Raw genomic sequence first — 23877 nt, forward strand, 5'->3', positions numbered from 1 at the left:
GGTGACCCGTGAGAAAATAGCCTACATAGGCCCAGCCTAAGCCTGGGAATAAAACAAAAAGGGGGAGATGTAGGGCTCTCATAAGTGGCCAGAACAAATTAACAAAGATGACGCCAAGAGGAAGTAGGAGAGACGTGGTCTGACTTGTTTTGAAAGTCTTCAGACTGGCTGACAGACACTTCCGCACTGCTGAGGAGTGCATAATCAGCACGTGATCATCCTTAAGATCTATGAAGTGCTGCCTTCCTGCTCGATTGACCTTTAACTGATTGGACACCTTCAAGGGGGAGGGGGAGTTCCAGATGCCTTTATAAGCTCTGTGACACCTGCAATAAATGAACTCCTGCTTGACAAGATTCCCGGTGGCGTCTGATTGTCCTCGGCATGGAGGGCTGGCAGAATGGGCAGACAACACACTCACCTTTCCCTGACCTTACCCATGGCGGGTTTCCCTGGACCGGCCTGCAGGACAGAGCTGAGCTCCTTAGGAGACCCCCGCAAGCGAGAAGTTTCTTTAGTCCTTGAATTCTACAGACCTCTTAATTACCTGTCTGTGGTTGCTAGCCACTAATTATTAGATGTTTAATCTCTATCAGCATTTTCATAACTGTTCCTTCCTATGCAGCATGATTAGCATTTAATAGACACTGAATATGAGGCTTATGTAGCAGAGCTGAAGTGAGTGAGGAAGAGGCTTAAAGGGATTGTGGAAGTGTGAGGTGTTTTTTGTTTTTTTTTTAAGTTTTTACAATTTTATTAGAATCTTAAAGAAAAATCCTCAGGGCAGGCAAGCTGGTCAGCTTCCTTGAGGAGGTGAATGGTGGGAAGAAGGAAAGAAAGCCATGGAGCCAAGCAGGTTTAGAGCCTGCATGGAGATCAGATGCATGGCTGACTCATAGCTACATGGTTGGAAAAAGGAAACTTTAGAGAAAAAGTAAAGAAATACAAGATGCTAGAGGCAGCCCAAAGTCTTAAAGAAAGCATGTTCAGTAAGAAAGGCATGAAGAAAAAAAGGAAAAATTGCACCTTCATGAAGAGTTCAGGAAAGTGGACAGACTTACGGAGACCTATATGGCTGTGGCTGGAAGGTCTGTGGAGATCTGAGCTAGTTCCAGGCAGGAAAAATTCGCTACCTAGAGGAATTTTCATGGGGTCCCACCTCAAGATGATGAGCTGCAGGAAATCAATGGATGCTGAGGGAGGGAGAGTCAGGTGGGACCCCATGAAACTTCCCCTATCCACTTTGGCTTGTCAGCTGGTTTTTTTCATTATGCAGATCTTGTTAGACTAAACACAGATACACATGAGCACCACTGAATGACTCAGTGCATGATGATGACAGATAGATAGATGATAGAAAGATGACTGATGATAGATAGATGATTGAAGATAGATAGAAGATAAATAGACAGATGATAGATAGATAGATAGATAGATAGATAGATAGATAGATAGATAGATAGATAGATAGATAGATAGATAGATAGATAGATAGATAGATAGATAGATAGATAGATAGATAGATAGATAGATAGATAGATAGATAGATAGATAGATAGATAGATAGATGCATATGTAATAATAATAATCAAATAAGACAAGAAATTGAGAGGGAGTTGGAGGCACATGGGAGGAGCTAAAGGGCAACTGGAAAAGATGGAAATAATGCAAAGACAATACTCATGTATGAAATTCTCAAAAATAAAAAATAAGGGCATTGGACTATAATGACCAAAACAGCAATAATACCTGCCTTTTACTGTACCAAACATTCCGTTAATCTTTAGGAAGTGAAACCTAACAGAAAGAAGCTAGGTCACTGGGAGTCTATCCTTAAAAGTGCCCTTGAAGACTGCCCCCCTTTTCTCCCAACTGCTTTGTATCATCTAATTTATTTTTTGAGATAGGGTCTCACTAGCTCAGGCTTGCTTCTAACTCACTAGGTAGTTCAGTTGACCTTGAACTCTTAATTCTCTTGCCTCTGCCTCTTGGAGTGCTGGGATTACCTGTGAGCACCACCACACCTAGTTCTATGCAGTGCTGGGGATTGAACCCAGGGCTTTGAGAATGCTAGGCAAGCACTCTTGTAATACTGAGCATGAGGCACAGAGGAATACCACATGTGGTTAAATTAAGTCCTTTAATAGCCAGGCGTGGGGGTGCACACCTTTAATCCCAGCATTCAGGAGGCAGAGACAGGCGGATTTCTGTGAGTTCAAGGCTGGCCTGGTCTACATAGTGAGTTCCAGGACAGCTGGGGCTACAGGGAGACCCTCTCTCAAAAAAGACAAAAAAAAAAGAGTCCTTTAATAGCCAGCACTCAAGAGGGGCTATCGCTAGAAAGAACTCTCAATCCCAAGGAGAAGCAGGGCAAGGTTTATAAAGCCTAAAACCACACTTACATCATGCCAGGGCAAAGCCAATAACCATAGTTACATCAGATCACCATAGTCACACAAGACCAGGGGCAGGTCAGTTAACAAAGAGGTTTTCAGTTCACCAAAAGCTCCTAAATTTCAATTAGGAAAAATAAGTTTCTCAGAATTGCAGAAACAATGGGCTTCCTGGAGATGTAGCTGGGTAAGAACATTCTGCCTGACTGGTTATAAGTTTCCCAGTATTGTAGAAACAATGTACCCCTGAAACTACAGGTGCAGCCTGCATGGCCCTTCTGCCAAGCTGACTGCAGTGAGGACAGAGGGGTAGAAACACAGGGTACTGCAAAAGTCAGCTAGAATAAAATGGAGTCAGTTTTGCCATTTCACTCTGCCTACTGAACTAAATCTCTAATCCTCTAATCTTTTTGTTGTTGTTTGATTCGTTAATTTTTTTTAAGTATTAGATTTGTTACATTTTCTAATATACTTTATTTCTGGGGTTTTTGTTTTTGTTTTTGTTTTTGTTTTTGTTTTTGTTTTTCTGAGACAGGGCCTCCCTGTGGCCCCAGCTGTTCTGGAACTCACTACGTAGACCAGGCTGGCCTGATCTCACAGAGACCCACCTGCTTCTGCCTCCCAAATACTGGGATTAAAGGTGTGCAACACCACACCCAGATTATTTCTGTTCCTCTTCCTCCCCCCTTCTTGTTCTTTACAGAACTAGAAAAAAAACAATCCTAAAATATATATTGAAACCAAAAGACCGCAGATGACCAAAGTAATCTTGAGCAGAAAGAACACCACTGGAGGTATCATAGTACTGAACCTCAAATTATATTGTAGAGCCATATTGACAAAAACAGCTTGGTTATAACACACACATGAAAAATAGTCATGTAGACCACTGGAAAAGAATAGAGGACCCAGAATAAGCAAAGGGTTATAACTACCGAATACTTGACAAAGATGTCAATAACAAACATTGGGGGGAAAACAGTCATGGTTTGAACAAGAAATGTGCCCCAAAGGCTCAGGTATTTGAACACTTAGTCCCCAGCTTGTAGTGCTATTTGGGGAGATTTAGGAGGTGCAGCCTTGCTGGAGGAAGAATGTCACTGGGGGCAGATTTTGAGAGTTCATAGCCTCACCCCACTTCCAGTTCACTCTCTCTCTGTTTGGTGTTTGTGGTAAAAGATGTGATCTCTCAGCTTCTTGCTCTTGCCCCATGCCTGTGTCTTGCTGCCATGTCTCCCCACCGTGATAGACTTTTATCCCTCCACCAAAACCTTAAGCCAAAATATACTCTTTCTTTCATATGATGCTTTAGGTTATGGTGTTTACCATAACAACAACAGAAAAGTAGCTAATACAGAAACCTATTTATATTAGTTACTTTTCTGTTGCTGTGATAGAAACATCATGACCGAGGGAACTTGTAAAAAGCTTACGGTTCTAAAGGAGCAAGAGTCCATCATGGCAGGGAGGCATGGTGACAGAGGTGGCTGTCATAGGAGCAGAAGCTAAGCTCTCACATCTTCAAGCAGGCACAGGAAGCAAGAGAATAACTCAAGATCTGGTAAAGTTTAAGAACTCTCTAAGCCCACCCCCAGTGACATGCTTCCTCCAGCACAGTCACACCTTCTAAGATCTCCCAAAACAGTGCCACCAACTGGTGACAAAATGTCCAAATACTTGGAGACTACTGGGGACATTCTCATTCAAACCATCACATTATTCAACAAATGGTGCTAGTGAATGGAATAGTCATATGAAGAAGAATGAACTTAGATCTGCTACTCTTCACACACCAAAAAATCTTGAATGGTGCCCTTGTGGATGAAGAATTCACAGTTCAAAGAGGATAAGTCATTCACCTAGAAAGAGCTATGTGCCAGGTAGGGAATGAGTTTGGCTGGACATAACAGAACAAAAGTAGAAATGGCTTAAACAAGTCAGATTCATTTGTATTCTCTCTCTCTCTCTCTCTCTCTCTCTCTCTCTCTCTCTCTCTCTCTCTCTCCCCATCACCCTCCTAATTAGTCTCAAGGTAGGCAGCCCAAGATATGCTACCTTACTCTGTTTTCTGTTGTTGATAAAGAGATGAAGTTTATTTAGCTCGTAGTTCTAGAGGTTGAGAAGCTGGAGAACAGGACACCCATCCTCTGGTGAGAGCTTCTGACTGCTTCCTAACATGGCAGAGAGCATCACATGACCAGACAAAGCAAGCATCTAGTTCAGATCTCTCCCCTTCTCACAAAGTTGTTACTGTCATCATGCAGGCTCCACTCCTCTTCTTGACCTCATCTAACTCTAACCACCACCCAAAGGCCTCACCTCCAAGTGTCATTAACAGGAATCTGAAGTTTGTTTCTGTGCTGGTTAGGTTTTGTCAACTTGACACAAACTGGGGTCACCTGGAAAGAAGGAACCTCAATTGAGGAATTTCCGCCATCGGACTGTCCTGTGGGCTTGTCTATAAGGCATTCTCTTAACTGTTCATTGATGCAGGAGGGCACAATCCCCTGTGGGTGATGCCATCCCTGGTTAGGTGGGCCTGGACTATATAAGAAATGTATCTGAGGGCTGAAGAGATGGCTCAGTTGTTAAGAATACTGACTGTTCTTGCAGAAGACCCGGGTTCAATTCCCAGCACCCAACAACTGTCCGTAACTCCAGTTCCAGGGGATCCGACAGCCCCTTCTGTCCTCTGTGAGCATTGCACAACATGGGTGCACTCACCTACATGCAGGCAATACACTCATATACATAAAATAATAAATAATATATATATATATATATATTAGAAATAAATGTATCTGAGCAAGTCAGGAAAAGCAAGCCAGCAAGCAGTGCTTCTTGCCTTGACTTCCCTCAATGATGAACTGTGATCAGGACACTTAAGCCAAATAAACCCTTTTCTACCCATGCTATTTTTGGTCATGGTATTTATCACAGAGAAAAAAAACTAAAATAGTTTCTAACACGTGCATATTGGAAAATATATTCACACCACAGCAATGGCTAACCCATTCTGACAGGGGCAGCCCATGTCCCCTCTAATACTTTCTTACATCATCTGTACAATGTACTCAGAATGTCCCTCTTCCCAGCAGGAAGGAAAAAAAAGAGACAAGAGCAGAAGGCACATAGAGCTGATTCTGTCTCCATTCACAGTGATTTCCAGAAATCTCACACAACTGCTTTTACTGTGTTATGTAGCCACTGTTCGACACAAATGACTACAATGCTAGTGGTGCTATGCCAAATATATATACATATATATATATATATATGTTATTTACATTTGTCTTCATTTCATCTTGTAGAGAGGATATTGACAACCCTGGGTTCTAGCTGGGCATGGTAGTACATGCATGTAATACTACTAGTTGAGAGGCTGAAGCAGGAGGATCACAAGTTCAAGGCCAGCCTGGCTATCTATTAAGAACTTGTTTCAAAAACAAAAATAAAACCAAGCAAAGAAGCCTAGGTTCTATTTTAAACCCTGCTGTCATAGACAAGGAGTCTACATGAATCACAGTCCTCATTTTCCCATGTTCCATAGGAGGAACTGGGGTATACAGAGTTTTTTAGTGGACTCTGCAGGCATTAAGGGGATTAGGTTAGATATCCATTTTGTTGCTAAGACCAAATACCTGACAAAGTAACTTAAGGAAGGAAACTGTGCTGGATAGCTTCAGATGTCGACTTGACATCCTTGGGAAGAGGGAACCAATAGAAGGAATTTCCTCTATTGGACTGGCCTGTGGGCTAATGTCTGTGAAGCATTTTCTTGATTGTTGAGTGGTATGAGAGGGTCTGGGAGGGCTCACCCTACTGTTGATGGTGTCATCCCTGGGCAGGCAGTACTGAATTGTAGAAGAAAGCAGGCTGAGCACAAGCCAGTAAGTGGTATTCCCATGGTCTCTGCTTCAACTCCTGTTTCCAGGTTCCTACCATGGTTCCTTGGCTTCCCTGGATGATGGACTGTGGTTTGTAAGCCAAATAAACCCCTTCCTCCAAAGCTGCTTTTTGGTTAGTCTTTTATCACAGCAACAAAAAGTTAATGAAGACAGAAGGGTCTATTTTGGCTCACAGTTTGAAGATACAGTCCATCATGGTGGGGAAATCATGCTGGCAGGAGCTCAAGGCAGCTGATCACATAGCATCTGCTGTCAGAAGTAGAGAGAGGAGAATGCTGCTGCTCAGCTCGCTTTCTCCTTTTTCTTCAGTCCAGGACCCCAGCAGATGAAATGGCCTCACCCATATGTCTTCCCATTTCAATAACCCAATCTAGAAGCTCCCTCACAGACATGCCCAAAGCTTTGACTTCTAGATGATTCTAGATCCTATCAAGTTGACAATCAATAATAATCACAGGAACCATGGATAAAACCAGGGAAGACTGTCATGAATTTGGATAGAGGCAGGGGGAGTACATTCTTATTTTCACTAACCTCTAATATTTCTTTCTTTTTTTACCATTTTATTTATTATTTTTATTTTATGTGTATGAATGTTATGCCTGCATGTAGGTAAGTACACCCATATCGTGCAATGCCCGTGGAGGACAGAAGAGGCTGTTGGATCCTCTGGAACTGGAGTTACAGACAGTTGTTAGCTGCCATGTGGGTGCTGGGAACTGAGCCTGGGTTCTCTGCAAGAGCAGCCATTTCTCTTAACCACTGAGCCATCTCTCCAACCCCATACAGCCCACTTGTAAGAGCAGGTAATGGGAGTTCTTGAAAGGTGTACTGACAGACAGTCCATAGTGCTACTGGTGAAGGAGGTAGTGAAATCTCTAGAAGAGGAGACCTAATGGAAGGAAGTTAGGTCATTGAAAGAGTGTCCTTGAAACAGCACCCTTGAAGGGAATATTGGAACCGCAGCCCCTTTCTCCACCTCTAGCTTCCTGGCCACCATCAATCAAGCAATTTCCTTGTCCTCAGGCTTCCATTACCTCGATGGTCTGTTTCATCACAAGCCTAAAAGCAATGGAGTCAAACAACCATGGACTGGAATCTCTAAACCCATGAGCCAAAATAAATATTTCCTTCTTCGGGGGCTGGAGAGATGACTCAGCGGTTAAGAGCACTGACTGTTCTTTCAGAGGACCCAGGTTCAAATCTTAGCACCCACATGGTGGTTAACAACCATCCATAACTCCAGTTCCAGGGAATCTGATATCCTCCGTTGGCATTGCACAACACAGGTGCACCTTCCTATATGCAGGCAATATATATAAAATAAGAATAATAAATTATTTTTTAATCTTTCCTTCTTTAAGTTAATGTTCTCCTTTTTTTTCTGTTACAGTGGTGGAAAACTGACTAGCACGCCAAAAGATTCACAAATATTTCATAGTATATTAAAATTACATAATATATTATGATCTATATATTTAAATTATGGTAGCTGTTTTGCTAGTACATATTTAGTGTGTTGATAAAGAGGTACATAGGGGCTTGAGAGATGGCGCAGTGGTTAAGACCATTTGCTGCTCTTCCAGAGGATTGGAATTCAGTTTCCAGTACCCACTTTGTGTCGCCTCACAACTGCATTAATTCCAGCTCCAGAGGATCCAGTGCCCTCTTCTGGCCCCCACAGGCACCAGTACACATGTGGCATAAGCTTATACAAGCACACACACATATTAATAAAAAATAAATATAAATCTTTTTTTTAAAAAAAAAAGATAGATGCCAGGCGTGGTGGTGCACACCTTTAATCCCATCACTCATGAGGCAGATCTCTGAGAGATCAAGGCCAGCCTGGTCTACATATTGAGTTCCAGGCCAGATGCAGTTACAGGGAGACCCTCTCAAAAAGACAAAAAAAGAGATAGATACACAGATACATAGATACATAGATGCATAGATTGCTAGATTGATTGATGATAGATAAATGACTGATAGTTGATTTGACAGGTGATAACAAGTGATAGATGACTGATAGATAATAGAGATTAATAGATGATTGATTGATAATAAGCAGGCAATGTGTGTTACAAATGTTACTGTAAATATTTTAGTAATTGTATTTAATATTCTTTATCCCCTTTACAGTCCTATGTTCTTTGTCCCCTTTATAATTCTATGTTCTATGCACTTAAAAATAAATTCCTGCAAGCCAGGCGTGGTGGTGCAAACCTTTAATCCCATCACTCTGGAGGCAGAGGCAGGCAGACGTCTATGGATTCAAGGCCAGTCTGGTCTACACAGCAAGTTCCAAGCTAGCTGGGGCTACAGGGAGACACTGTCTCAAAAAGACCAAAAAAAAAATATTCTTGTGAAAAAGTCCATATGTTTCAGCAGATTACAAAGGAGTCTGTGGAACAAACAAGAAAAAGCACTCTTGTCCTAGCTCTCTTGGAACCCCCGCCCTGCCAGCTAACAGCTCAGAGCTGTTCAGGGAACTGAAGATGTGTATGCAAGTATATCCAAGTACACATGGGGGCGCTACTGAGTACTTTTACAGCCTTATACACAAAGACACAAGGTGCTCTGAGGTAGCAAGATGGCATCTCTTCTGGTTTGAATGTGGAGAATATTCTCCACAGCCTATTGCTTTGAGTCCTTAGTTCCTGCCTTACGGTACTATTTTGAAGGCTATGGAGCCTTTAAGGGGTTGACCCTATCCAGAGGAAGTAGGTCACTAGGAGCAGGCCTCTGAAGAGTATAACCACCTTTATTTCCAGTCTACTTGCTTTGTTTCCTGGCCTGCCTCACGATCCTACTGTGATTAAACAACCACCCCTCATGCCCTCACCACCAGAAAGGATTTCAATCCCTCCAAAACCATGAGAAAAAATAAAGCTTGCTGTCCTCAGGTGTTTCTGTGAGGTATTTGGTCTCAGCAACACAAAAAGAGCTAATAATTAAAGTTCCTAAAACAAGCTGTTGTTTTGAATAGCTTCCCCAGGGAGTCATAGAGGCTCAGATATTTACATTGGGGGGGTGGAGTTTGCCTTGCACCATGCAACCTGCCCTTCTCCCCTGGTTTCCAGAGCATTTCAGAGGTTAATGCTGTACTTGGGGTCTGAAATGCCCGCTTGTGTTAAATACTTGATCACCAGCTTGTGACACTTCTGGGAGGTGGTGGAACATTTTTAGAAATTTTTACGTGTCTGAGTGTTTTGCCTGTCATGTATGATGGTGGAATTTGGGGGGGGGGTCTTTTTGAAACAGGGCTTCCCTGTAGCCCCAGCTGGCCTGGAACTCACTATGTAAACCAGGCTGCCTTGAACTTACAGAGATCCACCTGCTTCTGCCTCCCAAGTGCTGGGACTACAGGCATGCGCCACCACGCCTGGCTGATGGTGGAATTTTTGAGAGGCGGAGACCAGACTAGGAATGAGTATTGACTCAAGCCTATAATCCCAGCAATAGGAGGCTGAGGCAGGAGGATTACTGTGAGTTCCAAGCCAGCCTGGGCTACATAGTGAGCTCTAGCCTAGCCTAGGCTACAATGTAAGACTCTCTCTCTTTCTTTCTCTCTCTCTTTCTCTCTCTCTCTCTCTCTTTCTCACACACACACACACACACACACACACACACACACAAATAGGAGGAGGAAGAAAAAGAGGAGGAGGTTGAGGACAACCTAGGGAAGGGGATATTGGGACCCCAGCCCCTTCCTCTCTCTTTGCTTCTTTGCTTCTGGCTCCATTGGGTGAGTGGCTCTCAACAGGACATGCTCCTACCATGATGTTCTGCTTAACTATGAGGCCAGAGCAATGGGGTTAACTAGGCATGGACTGAAATTTCTAAGACTGTGAGCTAAAATGAGCTAAATGTGAGCTAAAATTTTAGTAACAGAAAGCTGACTAACACGGTTGAAGTCTGAGTATAGATGATCCATGTAAACATATATTTTTATTCATTCTGTTTTATTTTGAGACAGGGTCTCATGCATCCCCAGACAGGTGTCAAACTCACTAGCCAAGGCTGACCTTGAACTCCTGATCCCCTACTTCTACCTCCCAAATGCTAAGATCATAGGTATGCCCTCCTCCCTGAACTTGCAAAGATCGGTACATCATGTACACAATGCATTATGCTGTAGCACAGACATCAATATTTAATATAAGAGGGTTAGAAATATCTTTCATAACTCAGAATAAATTGTTTCCAGCTGATTAATCTTAGAGGGAGAAATGTACTAGCTCAATATTCTGTTTATGATGGAGATGCTGAACTCTCTTTTTTGGCCAAACGAGCAAAGTTAAGGGTAAATGGGGACTGGGCAGTTGGGAGCAGGACTTCATCCAAGCCTGTCAAGACTCCATCACACATAGTATCTTCATCCATCCATCTCCAGCCATAAAGGCCTCATTTTAAATGGGCTCTGAGCCATTTGCCTGAAACTGAACTATAGGATTCTTCTGCCAAATATGCATCTGCAGATATTTTTATAGATATGAATGACCTTCAACAGCTCTTCTCATTTTTCTAGTTAAGGTTACTCTATCTGTCCAGCTCCTTTGTCCTTTAGGAGAACATATAATCTGTAGTCAGATGAGGCTCGTGTGTGTATATTAGTGTATTGCCTGCACGTATGTAAGTGAACCCAGGTCGAGCAGTGTCCACAGAGGTCAGAAGAGGGTGTCAGATTTCCCTAGAATTGGAGTTGTGGACAGTTGTTAGTCATCACGTAGGTGTTAAGACTCAAACCCAGGTGCTCTGCAAGAGCAGCCAGTGCGCTTAACCATTGAGCCATCTCTCCAGCCCCCCCAGATGAGGCTTTAAACCCATGCTCTATGCTGCTAGTAGTAAACTTGGGGGAAACTTTAAGGTCTCTGAGCCTCAATATTATCATTTGTGACCTAAAATTTTTACACATTCACACAATAAAAGTTTGAGTTCTAGGGCTGGGGATAGGCTCAGCTAGTAGAATGTTTGCCTCAAATACACAACGATCTGGGTTCAATCCCCAGTCAGCACTGAATAAAACTGGGTATGCTAGTATATACCTGCAACCCTAGCACTTAGGAGGATGAGACAGAAAGAACAGAAGTTCAAGGTCATCCTCTGCTTGATATTGAGTTCTAGGCCAGCCTGGGATACATGAGACCCAGAAAGAAAAGCAAGGAAGCAAGAAAGCAAGGAATCAAGGAAGGGAGGGAGAAAGGGAGGGAGGGAGGGAGGGAGGGAGAGAGAGATGGGGAGGGAAGAGAGGAACAGGGGAAGGAAATGGAGGGGAAAGGAGGGGATAGAAGGGGAGAGGAGGGAAGGGAAGGGGAAGGAAGGGGTGTAGAGGAAAGGGAAAAATTTAAAGCCATATTTGAGGGGGACTGAAGAGATGGTTCAGCCATTAAGAGCACTGACCCTCTTGCAGAGGACCTAGGTTTGGTTTCCAGTACCCACATGGTGGCTAACAACCATCTGTAACTCCAGTTCCATGAGATCTGGGTGCCTTCTTCTGATCTCTGTAGGCATTGCATGCATGGGTGCATTCACATACATGCAGGCAAAACAGTCACACACATAAAAATAAATTAATTTTTAAAAATTTTAAAGAATTGTATGTGATTTGTGTTGGGGACTTGGTGCTGTTGGTTTGTTTTTTGTTTTGTTTTGTGTTTTAAACATTTATTTGGTGTGTGGATGTGTGTGGATGTGTGCATGTGTGTGCAACTGCACACGTATGGAGGTCAGAGGACAACTCGATGGAGTTGTTTCTCTTCTTCTACCATGTAAATTTCAGGGCTCAAACGTGCAAGTCATCAGGCTTGACCGCAAGCACCTTTACCCACCTAACCATCTTGCAGGCCCATTTTTGGCTTGCTAAAGAATTTCAGGACCAGTCGACATAAAGCAAAGTTGGAATTTATTAAGAAACAGTTGTATTTAAGCTTAGGGGTTAAGAAAGAAGACAGGACACACCCAAAACATGGTACAGGGCTTCTCAAAAAAGAAAGTTGCACAACTGTCTTAACATTAGCCATATAAAACAATTTTTGTGACTTCTGAAGTTATTTGTTCAAAGAATCTCTCAGACTGGCCTCAAATAGGGTATGAATCTGAGGATGACCTTGAACTCTTGATCCTCCTGCTAGGATTACAAGAGTGTACCATCACCTCCAAAACTGTTCAAAGGGTTTCTAAGAAACTTTTTAATTTTAGTAATGAAATTATAGGGCGGTTTTCAGGAACACTGAACAGGATTACAGGTTGATATAAATTAAAACTTAAAAATATATAGGTCAAAAGAATCAAAAGAGTTACCAATGAGCAAGTAAAGGTGCTCTCCACCAAGCTAATGACCTCAGTTCAATCTCTAAGACCCATATGGCTGAAGGAAAGAACCAGCTCCCTCAAGTTGTCCTCTGATCTCCATACCCATGCCCTAGTAAATGTTCCTGCACACACACTAAAAAGAAAAAAGTCAAAGGAATCTTTATATTGGTAAGTTACAAGGAAATCAAAATATGTGTTTTGATAGTAAATATTGTTCATAATCTTTTTATTAGTTTTTTCCGTGTATTTATTTATGTATTGCATGTGGGGGTAGTCACATATGTTGCTGGGGGAGGTCAGAGAGTAACTTCCAGAAGTCAGTTCTCTCCTTCAACCATGTGAGTCCCAGGGACTGAACTTAGGTCATTCAACTTGGCAGCAAGTGCCTTAACCTGGTGAGCCATCTTGTCAGGCCCTCATAATCTTATCTGTCAGAAAATTATGGGTTAGGAACTGTAGATGGCCCATGGCTCAGTGGGTACAATTAGGGAGTTAGCCTGCTTCATTGCTATTTTAATTGTTATTTGAAATATTTCTATTTTTAAAGTGAATAAAAGAAATACTGTTGCTGTGTAAACAAATTTTGATAAGTTTTGTAGAACTTTTTGACTCTCAGCCTGGGAGACTTCAACCAGATTCTGGAAAAAGGCTCCTTTCCTTTCCCATGTCTCTAATTCTCTCAGTCTCTGCTATCCTGTCTCAAGAAGAGAAGCATTGTTTCAATGTTTTACAAATCTTTGATTTAATACAGGGCAGTTGGAGGCCTGGACAGCTAAGAGGTAGAGGGACCTACTTGGCAGCTAGAAATTCCTATTTTTGCAGTCATTCTGTTGCATTATCATATGACTGGCTTTGAAAAACTCCACCGTACATTCATGAGAAAATGAGTGTGAAAAATATAAATAACTTAGTGCTATGCAAACGATTTTAAGCAGATATTTTGAAAGGCCCTTTGAGAACTATTGGAGAGAAAAGTTTATTTTTGGACAGGTTTACATTTTAGGATTCTTCTCTACATTCTTAACACGAGACGTCAGAGTAAAAGCGTTTTAAAAACGAACAAAGCTACTTCTTTTTTAATCCTTTTATGCTAAGTAACAGGTTTTGCCGTAATTCGAAATGGCAGCCGTAAGCGCACAATGCAGTCCGTATGGCGACGTCACACAGCTCCTCTGCACGCCTTCTTCCATGAGGGGAGGCACTACATTTCCCAGAATGCCTTACGAACGACGACGCCATTGGTCAGCGCGGCCGGAAGTGCACCTGACTGAGCGGAAGTAGAGGGCCTCGGAGGCTGAGAAGGTGGAAAGCCGAGGTGTGAGGATGTGAGCTGCGCCGCTGGGCTCGTGGGGGGTCGTGGGGAAAGGCGCCAGGCGGGGGAACTCACTCGAGAGGCGCTTTCCTGACCTGGGGCTCGGGCTGCCGCGTGCGCCTTGAACGGGGCGAGGCTGTGGCGGGGAGGTGAGGTCTCCATTCCTGTCCCGCTGTTTTAACTTTTCTCGAGCAGGCTAGGGCGAATTGGGACTTTGTCGCCGCTCCAGGGACGTTGGCGTGTTTTTGCTGGGATCAGAGGGGCCGGGCCGTGGACCGCATGACTCAGCTTCTGGAGCAGTGGTGGTTCTTTAAAAGTCACCTAGGTCGCTTTAAAAATGTGCAGCTGCGCAGTCCCGACTGCAGACCGGAGAAGTCTGGACCGCGAGGTTTTCTGAACCCTCGAGGGCGCTGGTCCGGAGCGAGGGTTGAGAGCCAGCCCCTCCCAAAGCGGGGCTCTGACTCCTGGAGATTCCGGGTTAGAACCATCTGCGCAGTGGTTTCCTTTCCACGGTTACCTTCGTAGGCTTTATCGTTTGCATTTTGGTGAAATTGAGCCCCACAAGAAACTTATTCTTGGGCTTTCGTTGGCGATAATGGCAAAGTTGGACTTTGTATCCTACTGACGATTTGGTCATTCAGTCTAAAAGATTAGGACTGACTTTCTCTCTCTTTTTTTTTTTTTTTTTTTTTTTTTTCCCCTCGCCGCTGTTTTGGGTTCTAATTTTTGCTACTCTTCCAGCACTGGGACGTGGAAGGGTCATATTAAAATCAGTCCTTTAATTAGAGTAGCGATTGAGGGTGTGGCTCAGGCATAAATCCGTGATTTGCCAACTAGTCAAGGACCTAAATTCCATCTCCAGCACCAATGGGAAGTGAGAGGATCAGTCATTTTATAAACTGTTTTGGGATGGTGGGGAAGACGGATACATGATCTCATGTAGCCCAGGCTTGCCTAGAATCTGCTGTAAATCCACAGATGACCTTGAACTCCGGATTTTCCTGCAGCAGTCTCCCAAGTGGTGGCACACCCAGTGATTACCTGCTTCTTAAATAATTCCAGTGAAGTTAAGCTAGGATGTGCTTGGGGATTGGATGCAGAGGTTTGTTTAGGTGTGAAAGACAGAATTTAAAATTGTGTACCTATACATATAGAGCCACCATTACATAACAGATGCTTTTTCTTTTCCCAGATAATTCAGCCTCAACTCCCTCCCTGAACTCAGCATGGAGGAAAAGTCAGAGAGCTGTAAGGTTCCAGAAGATCTGTTCAATGATTTGAAAGTTACAGATTGTCAGGAAGCAGAGTCTGCCAGCCCTCCTGATCCCAAAGGTCTGAGTTCCCAGAGCAAGCTGCTCAAGGATGATGAGGCCCTTGCCCAAGAGGACCAGGGAGAGGAAGAGTGTTTTCATGACTGTAGTGCCACGTTTGAGGAGGAGCAGTCAGGGGCCCATAAGATTGAGAACAGTGCTGGCAATGATTCGAGTTCCTCTGAACTAGACGAGGAATACCTAATTGAACTGGAAAAAAACATGCCAGAAGAAGAGAAGCAGGTAAATGTTGCGCATAATCTAACTTTCAAACCACTTTTTTGTAGTTTCCTTATGGGGGACATGGTCTATCAGTGTATTCTTTACAGGACTGAAACTCACCATGTAGAGTGAATTTGCAGTAATCTGTCTCTTCCAATTGCTGGGATTATAGACGGGCAACCCACTAACTGCTGAGACTAACCTTCAACTCTTGATCCTGCCTCAGCCTCCCAAGCTCTGGGATTACAGGCCTGAGCCCCTGTGCCTAACCCAAACCTCTTTTAAAAATTTTAGTTCGTTTTGTTTATTTTCTAAGACATCACGTCACTACAGACCTCAGACTGAACTTGAAATCCTAATCTTCCTGCCTCTACCTCCCAAGTGATGCACTACAGACATATATGACCAAGCCTGGTTTAAACCACCTTTAAATGCAAATAAATGCAATATTGGCAGGTAACTGGCACCTGTAATCTCAGCATTCCAGAGGTTTGAGGCCAACTTGGGATTCAAATGAAGACCCTGTCTTTTTAAAAAAAGATGTGGTTGATAGATAATGTACAGTAGACTATCTCGTCTGTAAAGAATGACATTGTGGCCTTACTGCCAAAGAGTAATCACAGATCTGAGATACATCCTTAGCATGACAGGGATGCATTGAGCATATCAACAAAGACATTTCTGGGCTTTCCCTGTATATCTAGAATTCTTTGTCTCATACAGCAGGGATCTATAGCATGTCTTATAACATGTATCTACATACACGCTTTTAGCTTGCTTTTGGGTTTTGTGGTATTAGGGATCAAATCTGAGGCCTTACAGATGCAAGTGCTCTAAACTACATATTCGGCCCCATGTTTTAGGTTTCTTTTTTAATCTAAGGTAAGTTGCTGAAATTTCTGTAATGAACCTTTTTTGATAAACTTATTTAGCACTGTGGTATGAATTATATTTGTTCATCCCTTGTTAGCAAAATATGACTGCCTCAGTACTTTGGTGGCATTGTGATTAACAGAGGGCAATAAATCTCAAGGAACGTGTGTGATAGTAACTATCCTTTGCTGAACACCTACAGTATACCAGTCATTGAGTAAAATGTTACTTGTTTTAAACTAATCCTTACAACAGGCCTTTCAGGTGTGTATATTGTGATACTAATCTCTGAAAGGAAATAGCTTAACGTAGTAAAGAAACTTGCCCAAGATTACCCACCTACTAAATGGTAAATTCCTTTCTCCAACTCTGATCTGCTTGATCCAAGTCCAAAGTATAGTGTAGCTTTTTTTTTTTTTTTTTTTTTTTGGTCTTTTTGAGACAGGGTATTCCCGGCTGGCCTAGAACTCACTGTGTATACCAAGCTGGCCTGGAACTCACTATGTAGACCAGGCTGGCCTGGAACTCACTATGTAGACCAGGCTGGCCTGGAACTCACAGAAGTTCGCCTGCCCTCTGCCTCCCAAGTGCTGGAATTAAAGGCATGCAGCATCGTGCACAGCTAGTGTAGCATTTATTAATAAAACATCCTCCTACAAAGCATGTGTAGTCAGTTAAATGTACACTCTTCTCTCTGACCTTGGGCCATATCCAGGCAGGCCTTATTTTTTGGAGACAGAGCTGTCCTCTGTATCTGATAAACAAGGTAGTCTGAAGAGTTACCACTCCATCTGCACTTATCTACAAAGAGCTACTGAGTGAAGTGGTTGGCGTAGAGCTCCAGTGGAATAAGTTGAGATAACAAATAGGATAACAGTGGGCAGATTCAGGTTCCATAGAGAATTGCTAAGACAGATTTCGGGTGACATATCCTTTAGAAAAGCTGAGAGGCGGTTCAGCATCAACCCACAAAACAAAGGGCATTACTTAAAGTCCTTGTAGAGGAGAGGGGTCTCTGTTAACATGAAAATTATCTTTTGGGGAATGGAGTGGGGAGGCTTTTGAGACAGGATCGCATAGCCTTGGCTGGCTTCAGAAACTACGTAGCTGAAGGTGACCCTGTATTCCTGATCTTCCTGCCTCTACCTTCCAGGGGCTAGGATTACAGGCATGCATCACCATGCCACACTGAAAATGTTAGGTTTTCTGCTAATGTGTATCATCAGAAGTGAATTAAAAGCTAGGCCCTGTGTTAGCAAGCATGCCTGTAATTCCAGTATTTAAGAAGTGGAAGCAAAAGCCAGGTGGTGGTGCACACAGTTAATCCCAGCATTTGGACACAGAGGCAGGTGGATCTCTGTGATCCACCTGGTCTGCATAGCAAGTTTCAGGCCATCTGGGTCTACAGGGAGATCCTGTCTCAAAAGACCCCACTCCCCAACAAAAAAGAGGGAGAGAAGAGAATTAAAGAGCAAAAATGGATCAAATTTATAACTACCTCAACAAAAATGTCTCAGCAAATTAAATCAAGTACTTGTCAGAGAAACAAATTTCCAGAACATCAGTTTAGGATTGAACTAATAAATGCAGGCTTTTTTAAAAAACATTGAGTAAACTTCTATGTTAAAAAGTTAGTGGCTGAACATGGTGGTGCATGCCTGAAATCCCAGCTCTCTAGAGGCTGAGGTAAGAGAATTACAAGTTAAAAGGAAGCTTGGGCTAAATAGTGAGGCCCATGGCAACCTGGGTCACTTAGCAAGACCCTGTCTGGGGTGGGGTTTGGGGGTGGGGGAGACACGACACGGACAGCACACACAACAGTTAGCTGTGCTTTTTTGATACTTTAAAATATACTGCCTTGTATCATGAATTTGCTAGTGTCTGGGTTTGAAACTGCCTAGTGGCTTGGCTCAGACTGTACTCTCTTCCTCTCCATTGTGGTAAAACCTTTTGATCTCCTAGACCAGGAAATACTTTTTCTGCAAATATGTTTAAGATACTTTTTTAGGGTTGGGGATATGGCTCAGAGGGCAAAAGCTCTTGCCACACCAGTAAGAACCAGAATTTGGATCCCCAGAACCCACATAAAAGGAGGATGAGTGTGACAGTCCACCTATAATTCCAGAATGCCAAGTGGAAACGGAATGATACCCAGAACAAGCTGGCTAGCCAGACTAGTTAAGACCAGCTTCAGCAAGAGACCTTGCCTCCATATATATGGTGGGGAGCAATCAAAGACAGCACACCTGGCATCAGCCTAAGGCCTGTACACTCACACCACACACACACACAAAGATAACCTTTTTTATTATATTTATTTGTACCTGTATGCATCTCTGCCTCTGTATGTCTTTCTGTCCACATCGAATGGCGCCTGTGTGGGGAGGTTGGAGAACAACTTGCTTACATATACACATTCCACTGTGTGCATCCCAGGAATTGAACTTGAGGCTTGGCAGCAGGTACTTTTATCATCTGAACTATCTCATGGACCTAGGATAATTTTTTATTGTCCAAAAATTTAATACTGCAAATAGAAATAGACTTCTCACTGTATCCCGCCTTTCAAAAATGTGTGTAATTTACATATAGTAGAATAGTATATCTGTTCTATCATGTCCAGTTCAGTGACTTCTGGCAACTATTGACCTGTGTAATTCACATCCTGTATTTCAAGATGTTGACCATCTCCATCATGGCAGAAACTCTTGTGCATTCCAGGCATTCCTTCTCCCCACCACCCCAAGGACCCATTGTTCTCATTCTTATAATGGTTTTTCTTGTCCCAGATTTTCATGTTACAAAGCAGTATTTTCATATATACACAAATCACAATCGTATTCATTTTAAAATACAAATTATAAGCATTTTCTATTTTGCATTTTATATGTGAATCAAATGTTTTCTTAGTTTGGAAATTCATGGCACTGTCTTAGCAATAACATATTGTATTGACCTTCCTGTTATGTTTAGAAATGCAAGTCAGTTAAGCTCTAAGGAGTTAACCTGTGAGACTGCCTTTAGCTCATACAGTGCCATTCTCTTAGCATGTGTATGTACATGTTCATGTTCACGTGCATGTATGAGATGCTGGCAGTTAAACCCAGGACTTTACATGTACCAGGTGAATGTTCTGCCACTGAGTTACTAGCTATTTTGTGCTAGTTTTATAAGCATTCTTGTGAAACTGTCATTAACCAGCAAAATAGGACAAGAAATCTCTTCATTGCATATATGGTGGTTATTATGGATCATTGGGATCAGGAGAATATTCTTGATTTAACAGAGGTCATGGGACTTAAAAAGGAAAAAATCTACTATGGGCCAAAAAATGAAAAGATGTTTCAGCCTTACTAATCTAATTTTTAAAATGCAAATTAAAACATGTCCAGTCAGGTGTGCTAGTCCATGCCTGTAACTACACCACCAGGGAGGCTATGCTTTGAGAGCAGCGTCTAAGAAAAACAAAAAAATTGAGCCTGGTGACAAGACTCAGCAGGTAAAGGCACTTGCTGCCAAGCCTCCTGATGACCCGGTTTGATCCCTGCGATCCACATGGTGGAACCAAAACCATGTCTCCCAATTTGTCTTCCAACCTCCACACACACGCCATGACATATGTGCACTGCTTGAGCACACATGCACACAGACACACACACAGAAATATATGTAATTAAAAATTAGCAGAAAAGATCAAAATACTGATGATAGGGGCTGGAGAAATGGCCCAGCGGTTAAGAGCACCGACTGCTCTTACAGAAGACCCGGGTTCGATTCCCAGCACCCACATGGCAGCTGTGAACTGTCCTTAACTCCAGTTCCAGGGGAATCTGATACCCTCTTCTGACCTCTGCGGCATTGCACGACACGGGTGCACTCACATACATGCAGGCAATACACACATACAACATAAAATAATAAAAAAATTAAAAAAAATTACTGGTGATAAGATGACAGAAACTCATGTACCAATATTGAAGATTTAAATTGCTGTATCATTTCTATAGAATACAAATAATTGTTTTTGTGTGGTATATGTATGTGTACATGTTCCTTTGTGTGTGATGTGCACGTGCATGTAGGGGCCAGAGGTCAACATCAGGCAAACACTTCTATCTGAGCTACATCCCCAGCACACAACATTTCGTGTTTATTTAAATAATGGCTAGTGGATACAGTGTTGTACAGCACGACTTTACAGCCCTGATTCTCTTCTAGACATTTATTTTAAGAAAATCATTAGAGACATATAAATACATGTGCAGGTACAAAGATGTATTGTAGAGTTAGTCATCATTTTAGAAGGCTGTGGTAGATTATCTTCTTTTGCCCACCACCCTTTCATGCTCTGCTAGGGTTGGTCCACAGGGCCTCAGGCATGCTAGGCAAGTGCTTTACCACTATGCTTTGGTGCCAAAGTTTTTTTTGAGGGTGGGCGTTTTTTTGAGACAGGGTCTCTCTGTAGTCCCAGCTGTCCTGGAACTCACTGTGTAGACCAGGCTGGCCTTGAACTCACAGAGATCCGCCTGCCTCTGCATCCCCAGTGCTGGGATTAAAGGCGTGTGCCACCACACCCAGCATGCCAAAGCTTTTTAATTTTGTAAATCAAAAAGCGTGTATTCTTTTTAATGGGCTTGTTCCTTATCACAGGTGGTTAGATGTGTTTAAGTAAAATATCTATTGCTTAGTACTCAGTGCATGGTACATAGGATGTGTTGTTTTTAGACAGTCTTACTGTACGATTATCCTTAGACTGACCCTGCTGTCCTTTCCCTCTTCCTTGCATTTTTCCTAGAGTCTTCTTTACTTAATCTTGATTCTGATGGCTTTGCCATTCTTTGCATCATTTTCAAAGTCTGTCAGTGTTGTTACAATGGGCATGCCAACAGGAAATACTATTTTGATTGCTCTAGATTGTTTATAGTGTTGTCCTAAGTGACCCCGTGTGTTCCTGCTAACTATGAGCAAGACTTGATTTTGTTTCCCTTTTTTTTTCCATTTTTTTACAGTCATCCTTTTGTTACTTAAATTGATTTACTATAGTAACCATTGTTGGAATTAATGAAGGCCATCAGGCAAGCTCTGTACCATCTAAGCTACATTAAATCAAATCCTGGCATTTCAGAACTGGATGGGACCTTGGGGGTGCGGAATTTTTAAAATTATGTGGTCAGGGGAAGATGTGTGTACATGATTGCAGGTGCCTGCAGAGGCCCAAAGGTGTGTCAAATCCCCTGATGCCGTAGCTACAGATGGTTGTGAGCTGTCCGATATAGGTGCTAGAAACTGAACTTGGGTCCTCTACCAGAACTGTGTATACCATTAACCCCTAAGCTATCTCTCCAACTCTGGGACCTTGGACTTTTGATCCTGAATTTAAACCATGGAAATGAAATTGCTCTAGCATTTGGGAGTTTGTGAGACCTGTTTACATTATTGCTGGTAGAAAAGTCAAAATGGCGTTCTGTATTTCTTACCCAAGTGTGATTGATTGGGCACTATGCTTGCGTGGCAGTTACTGCTATTGTGTTTGTAGCAGTTACTTCATAGAGCTGCAGAGGGAAGCAGAGCATTGCTAGTGGTTGGTGACTTGGCCTAGGCATAACCTACTGACTATTGTGTACCAGGTACACTTACCCTACGTTGATGGCCCAGGCAGTTTCATGGGTGGCTTAGAACTTGTAGCAATCTTTGTACCTCATCCTCCCGAGTATTAGAATTACAGGTGTGATCTAGCATGGTAGGCCCTCTGGGCTGTGGGATAGTTTCTTGTAACTGAAACTGGCTTTAACCAACTCCCGGTCCTCCTGTTCCACCTTCCAGGTGCCACCATGCCCAGCATCTCTTTTAAGTCTTTAAGCAATTTCAGTTATTTAAAATTTATTTATATTTATACATGTATGTACTTAAAAGTCTGCTAGCTCTGCCCGGTGTGGTGGCACATACCTTTAATCCTAGCACTTGGGAGGCAGAGGCAGACGGATCTCTGAGTTCGAGGCCAGCCTGGTCTGGGCTACAGGGAGACCCTGTCTCAAAAAGACCCCCCAAAAAAAAAAAAAAAAGTCTGCTAGATCTAACATCTAAAGATACTGAGAGATTTGGGGTATATGTAGGTATGTATGTGCTAAGAATGAGATCCAGGATCTTGATGGAATTGCACCTTCAGCCTCAAGTTTTTTGTTTTTAATTGAATTTATTATATTTAGATCCTCTTCCCTATCTGCACCTCCCCTTAGTACTCCCACCCAATTTCATCTATATTTATTTATATATCTCGTGTGTGTGTGTGTGTGTGTGTGTGTGTGTGTGTGTGTGTGTGTGTATGGTCTATAGAGTCACCGGGCGTGGTGGCTTACGCCTTTAATCCCAGCAGTCGGGAGGCGGAGGCAGGTATATCTCTGAGTTCAAGGCCAGCCTGGTCTGCATAGAGAGTTCCAGGCCAACTGGGGCTACAAGCAGACTCTGTCTCAAAAGACAAAAAAAGGTCTGTAGAGTCAAATGTGTGTCCCCTCATGACTGCTTTTTTTTTCTGATTGTGGATCAAGCGTCTATCTCTTTGCATGTGTACACACACATTTTTTTAACTAAACATTTTAAATAATGTGGTAAATCTGGATTGTGTCTACTCTATTTTTCTTGCTGTTTTAATAAGCAATTTACCAGGGCCGAACTGCTGTCCATTTTCCTTGTGTTGTCTGTCTTCATTGATGGTGTTACTTCCTTGCTCTTTGGGGTTTCTTTTGTTTTTCAGCTTGATGGGCTATAGGTAAAGCTCAGTTGGTACAGTGTACCTAGTATGCACAACCCCTAGCATCACAGCATGCCTATCGAGGTCAGAGGACAGCTTGTGAGAATAGGTTCTCTCCTTCTACCATGTGGGTCCCTGGGATTGAACTTGGGTCATCAGACTTGGCAGCAAGTGCCTTAGCCACTGAGCCACCTCACTGCCCTGTTCTTCCTGTGTCTTCATAGCTTATTAACTGATCAGATTATGTTCAGCACCTCAAACCAAGAATGTTTCCACCCACTGTTTGGATCTGAGTGTGCATTCAAATTTTGTGTACTTTTCAAGGCTGCCACCTGGACCCTCTATGTTGCCCTTTTTAAACTTTTCATACATGTATGATGTTGAGCATATTCTCCCTTATGCCCCCTCCTCTCCCTTTTCTTGCCCTTCCTATTAGGCCACCTTGCCCCCTGGATTGTTTTACTTGTGCTTTCATGTCGTGTGTGCGTGCGTGCATGCGTGTGTGTGTGTGTGTGTGTGTGTGTGTGTGTGTGTGTGTATCTGTAAACTTCAGGAACCACAAATGAGAGGAAACATGCAACATTTGTCTCTAATGATATAACTTCGTTCTTAATGGCTAAAAAAAATTTTTGTTGTGTATATATATGATGTTTTTCTTGTCTTCCTCTGTTGAACCCCTATTCCTATCCTTTAGCTATTGTGAAGTGCTGCAATAAACGTTGATGTGCAAATATCTCCATAATACGTTAACTTGGAGTCCTTCCCTTAAATACTCAGTAGTTTGTTAGCTGAGCCA

General features: G+C 42.7%; 1 protein-coding gene across 2 annotated transcripts in view; it reads left to right on the forward strand.

Annotated features, from left to right (window-relative positions):
• Window positions 1-13798: 13798 nt before the first annotated feature.
• The window catches only part of Ttc1 (tetratricopeptide repeat domain 1), a 39470-nt gene continuing 29391 nt past the window's right edge, over window positions 13799-23877 (forward strand). Inside the window, exons 1-2 of one of the 2 annotated variants that reach the window (XM_008821661.3) lie at window positions 13799-13931; window positions 15121-15481. In XM_008821661.3, the coding sequence (XP_008819883.1) occupies window positions 15155-15481 (327 nt within the window). In that variant the 5' untranslated portion in view covers window positions 13799-13931; window positions 15121-15154. Of the gene's footprint in view, window positions 14078-15120; window positions 15482-23877 lie in introns of both variants that reach the window. The other variant, XM_008821660.2, reaches the window with a different exon arrangement.

The sequence above is a fragment of the Nannospalax galili genome, unplaced genomic scaffold, assembly GCF_000622305.1.
Source record: "Nannospalax galili isolate Female #2095 unplaced genomic scaffold, S.galili_v1.0 scaffold667, whole genome shotgun sequence".
Taxonomy (NCBI): Eukaryota; Metazoa; Chordata; class Mammalia; order Rodentia; family Spalacidae; genus Nannospalax; species Nannospalax galili.